General features: G+C 41.3%; 1 protein-coding gene across 1 annotated transcript; it reads left to right on the forward strand.

Moving 5' to 3' along the window:
• The first annotated feature begins 2,308 nt into the window (after positions 1 to 2,308).
• LOC117812781 (gastrula zinc finger protein XlCGF8.2DB-like) lies at positions 2,309 to 5,238 on the forward strand. Its single transcript, XM_034683755.1, is given in 6 exon segments — positions 2,309 to 2,333; positions 2,425 to 2,935; positions 3,617 to 3,624; positions 3,993 to 4,127; positions 4,130 to 4,198; positions 5,207 to 5,238. Coding segments are annotated over 6 exon segments (780 nt in total).

Here is a 5,238-nt window from a genome sequence, read left to right on the forward strand (position 1 = left end):
ACAGAACATGATATTAGCTGCCAATAAAAGATAGGCCAGAGTTCTAAGAGGGATGGTGATGGTTGCATGCACACAGTCACAAGCACAGAAGAAAAAGGTTTTCTTTCTTTTCTTTTGCTGCAAGAATAAAGTGCATGAATATTTGACAGTTTGTGACAAACATGACACAAACCAGAAATATATATGCAGACAAGAGGAAAAAAAAAAGAAAAAAAAAAAAAAAAAAAAAGTTAAATAAAATGCAACACAATACAAAAAAACAAAAAAAACAATGTTAAATAAGTAATAATAAGAATAACAGAATTCAACAATTCCAATAAAGGAAAAAAGGATCTTGCCCAACAGTCTCAAGAGAGCTAGCTTATCAACATCTATAGCAGCAGTTCTTTATTCAACCCTAGATTAAGAAACCTGGACTGTCTGTTTCAGTGAAACTGAAAAGTAATGGTAATACAATAAAACTCTCATTAAATAAAATGACCCTAGCTCTGCCCTTCTGAAAAAGATGTCAAACATTAAAATAGGTGGGTCATTCATTTATGGCTCAGCAGCACCCAAACATTGCACATCTATTCTGTAAACAATAGAGCAATTTTCCTGAAAAACAGCAAATGTCTTTTTTAAACAGAGGCTAACACTACAAGTCAGGGTGAAGTGCAGAACAAATACAATCTCAAAAGTACTTCATCAACAATAATACTTGCTTCACTGACATCTCTACATCACTCTTTACTGATTTGTTGTCAAGAAAACCAACATGTCAACCTTTGATGGTTTTAGACATGAGCGCTGACATGTGACAACATTGTCACTAGCACTAAACAATCTCTCTGATGGTGAACTGGTGGCTGGTATGCACAGGAGTTCACGAGCCAGTTTGCTCAGCCATGGAAAGTTAACATTGTGCACTCTCCACCAGGCCAGTGGGTCTTCCTCTCCATCGATAGTGGGACTCATCAGGTAGTTGCCTAGTTCAGCTTTAATGGCATCCTCCAACTGCATAGTGGAGGAAGGAGCAGGAACAGCCTTTCTCTTGAGGAAGCTGCCCAATGACCGCTTTCCCTTCCTTCCGGTGGATGGCTCTGCCTCTGCTGCACCCTGGGAAACGAGCCCTCTTTTCCTGCAAAACACAGAGATAAGATGATCATTCAGTGTATAAATATATCACTTGTATTGATGTGGCATTTTGTATTACTAAACTACACAAAGAAACAGAACAAGGTACCTTTCGTGCCACTTGTTCCACTTCGATCTTCACTCTTTCTTTGATGTCTGGGACATTCACTGCACTTACTGTATGTAGTCAGTCTTAAATCTAGGATCAAGGAACAAAGTAATGTCCAGTAGCTCCTGTGTGGCTGGATCTCTGTATTTATCTTCAATGTAGCCAAGAGCTCTTGACTTTATTTCCTTGGTAAGATCTGTGTCCTCATCACTTTCAGTCAGGGTTGATGTTCTCAGGAGATAGAGAACTGGCTTCAGGTACGTCACACTTACATAGGCTTCACCGGACAGGGCATCTGTAGACTCCTGAAGAGGACCAAGGGCATTGTTTATTGATTCAAAGACATCTGTGTCCTTGAATCAACCTGCCAAGTGGGGACCAGGTGATGTGTCTTCTTGTCTTCAGACAGAACCTGAGACAACGCCTTGCTCTGCTCCAACACCCTCCCAATCATGTGTTGCCTTGAGCCCCATCTTGTCGGACACTCTGTAATCAGTGAGTGCTCAGGTAAATGGAATTCTTGCTGTGCCTTTTTCAGTACCGTCTTCTTTTTCCAGCTATGGGAGAAGACACCAACCATCTGTTTGCAAAGTCCTGTTGCCCGTTTAACTCTTGCATCATCTTTAACAGCATTTTCTGGACAAACAAAGAACAAGAAAAAAAACATTAAATGAGCATTACAGGCTAAGGTGAGGGTTGGAACGTAGACCAACTGGTAAATTGAAAGCTTTGCCTTCCAGTTCAGCTCCCTCTTCACCACAAGGGTCCGGTACAACACCCGCATAGCTGCTGATGCTGCACCAACCCTCCTGTCATTCTCTTGCTCAAGATACTTTAAATGCCTCAGCTGGTGCAAAGACTCACTCCCCAACCAGAGAGAGCAATCCACCGTTTTCCAACAGAGAACCATGGCCTCAGATTTGGAGGTGCTGACCAGATCCCACCTCAAAGAAGCCAACAGAACCACATTGACTTCAAAAAGCAGAGATCCTGTCCATGAAAATTACAAACAGGATAGGAGACGAGGGGCAACCCTTGCAGAGGCCAACTCGCACTGAGAACGTGTTCGACTTTGTGCGAAATATGCGGACAAGCTCTCACTTTGTTCGTACAGATACCAGAGAGCATGTAGTAACAGCCCCCGAACACAATACTCCTGCAGAACCCCACATGAGACCCCCTGTGGAACACGATCATAGGCCTTCTCCAAGCCCACAAAACACATGTAGACTGTGGAGGACCAGAAACAGCCAGGAACTCAGATCAAGGAAGTGATAATGAAACTGAAAACCCCTCTGAGCCTGAAACTAAAGACATTTGTAATCAGAGGAAGACTGATGAGCACAGGTCAGGTTTAAACTCCAAAAAATCTAAAGACAAGAGAGTGACTGATAAAACAGTGCATAGCTGCTCTGAGTGTGGTAACAGGTTTAAACAGAAACAGGGCCTCATCAGACACAAGGTAGTTCACACAGGAGAGAAACCCTTCAGCTGCTCTGAGTGTGGTAACAGGTTTAACCAGAAACAGCATCTGATCCCTCACATGTTAGTTCACACAGGAGAGAAACCCTTCAGCTGCTCTGAGTGTGGTCAAAGGTTTAAACAGAAACAGGGCCTCATCAGACACAAGGTAGTTCACACAGGAGAGAAACCCTTCAGCTGCTCTGAGTGTAGTGAAAGGTTTAACCAGAAACAGCATCTGATCCCTCAATCAATCTCAATCAATCTTTATTTGTATAGCGCCAAATCACAACAAACGTTATCTCAAGACGCTTTTACAAACATAGGAGGTCTAGACCACACTATGTCAAATTATGAACAGAGACCCAACACCAAGACAGGGTAAGACTCAGTCTGACCCCACCTTAATCCATCATGAGCATTGCACATCACAGTATTTAGCTAGTTACAGTGGTGAGGAAAAACTTCCTTTTAACAGGCAGAAACCTCAGGCAGAACCAGACTCATGTTAGACAGACATCATGCCTCGACTGAGTTGGGTCTGGAAAGACAGATAGAGGGGAGTAAGAGAGAGAGGTGATAGTGATGAGACGAGTCGTAGAAGCTGTTGCCGCTGGAGTCCAGCACATCCGTATCAGCTGGAGTCCAGATCGTCCGCAGCAGGAGGACATCTACGGCAGCTCAGAGGAATCTACGAGACAAGGGAGCTCAGGGACTCCAGAAAGGTCTATGGTTAGTAACTTTAATGGGACAGGGAGAGTTAAAGTAAGTGATGAAGGGGTTGGGGGGAAGAAGGTGAGCTAGGATCCCAGTGTGTCAGTGTGCCAGTTCCCCCGACAGTCTAGGCCTATAGCAGCATGACAAAAGCTGGTCCAAGCCTGATCCAGCTCTAACTATAAGCTTTATCAAAAAGGAAAGTTTGAAGCCTACTCTTAAAAGTGGAGAGGGTGTCTGCCTCCCGGACCCTGACTGGTAGATGATTCCAAAGGAGAGGGGCCTGATAACTGAAGGCTCTACCTCCCATACTACTTTTAGAGATTTTAGGTACAACTAGCAAGCCTGCATGTTGGGAGCGTAGTGTTCTAGAGGGGTAATAGGGCACTATGAGCTCTTTAAGATACGAGGGTGCCTGATTTTTAAGGGCTTTGTAGGTTAAAAGAAGGATTTTAAATTCTATTCTACATTTTATTGGGAGCCAGTGTAGAGAAGCTAACACTGGAGAAATGTGCTCCCTCTTCCTAGTTATAGTCAATACTCGAGCTGCGGCGTTTTGAACTAGCTGAAGAATCTTTCCCTCACATGTTAGTTCACACAGGAGAGAAACCCTTCAGCTGCTCTGAGTGTGGTCAAAGGTTTAACCAGAAACAGCATCTGATCCCTCACATGTTGGTTCACACAAGAGGAAACCCCTTCAGCTGCTCTGAGTGTGATAAAAACTTAAATGTAAACTGAACCTGATCAGTCCCAAGGTAGTCCATACAAGAGAGAAACCCTTCAGCTGCTCTGAGTGTGGTAAAAGGTTTAATCGTAGATTGAATTTGACTTCACACATGTTGGTTCACACAGGAGAGACACCCTTAGGGTGAGGGGTATACTACGAAGCCAGATTTTATGTTTATGTTTATTTATTTGCACAATTTAAAGAAAATACATACCAAAAAAAAGAGCAAAGATAAATAATATAATGTGCAGGAAGAGGCAGAAAACTCAGAGAGCTTATTTGAAGCCTCCAGCCAAATAGTGTTGTAATATCAAAAATGAATTTAAAAAATACTAAGTTGACACATATAAAGACAATAGTTGATACTAAAAATAAAACAACATAAAAATTAACAAAATTAACAATTAATATAAATACAGTTATTACATCAACAGAATTCAGAAGTACAACATGTGAATATGATGTGCATGGACACCTTCTCTATGAGTATTTGGTTGAGCATGATGAGTATATTAAGTAACAGTAAAAAGTTTTTTCAAGCATCTTTTATAACATTTTAAAGATTAACAGTTTTTCACTACATGGGAATAAATATTCTTAAATTTGCTGCTCCTGAAACGTATCGAGAATTGACTTCTACAAGTAAAACATTCAGGAGGATGAAGAATTAAAGTTTGATGAGTTGAATAAGAGTGGACCTGTGAATTTAATTTGAAGTAAGACTTGAAGTGATCAGGGATATTCCCTTCATGTTGTATTTTATATAAAAAAACACATATTTGAGAGATATTGATGTTATAGATATTAAGAAGCTGGAGTTTCTGAAACAAAGGAGCAGATGTAGACGTGAGGCTTCCATCGAGTTCCTGACAAAACGTTTCTGAAGGAGCAACATTTTATGGAGAGTCGTAGGAAAAGTACGAGCCCAAACTATATTCCAATATGAAAGATATGGATAAATGAGACTGTGATAAAGAGTAAGGAGATAGTTTGTGGAAACAAGATGACTAATCCTTCTTATAATAGAGAGATTTATTCGTTTTTCAGCTAACCCAATCCATTTGTTCTTTCCAACTCAGATTCTCATCAACAAAAACTCCAAGGAATCTAG

Source organism: Notolabrus celidotus, chromosome 1 (genome assembly GCF_009762535.1).
Source record: "Notolabrus celidotus isolate fNotCel1 chromosome 1, fNotCel1.pri, whole genome shotgun sequence".
Lineage (NCBI taxonomy): Eukaryota > Metazoa > Chordata > Actinopteri > Labriformes > Labridae > Notolabrus > Notolabrus celidotus.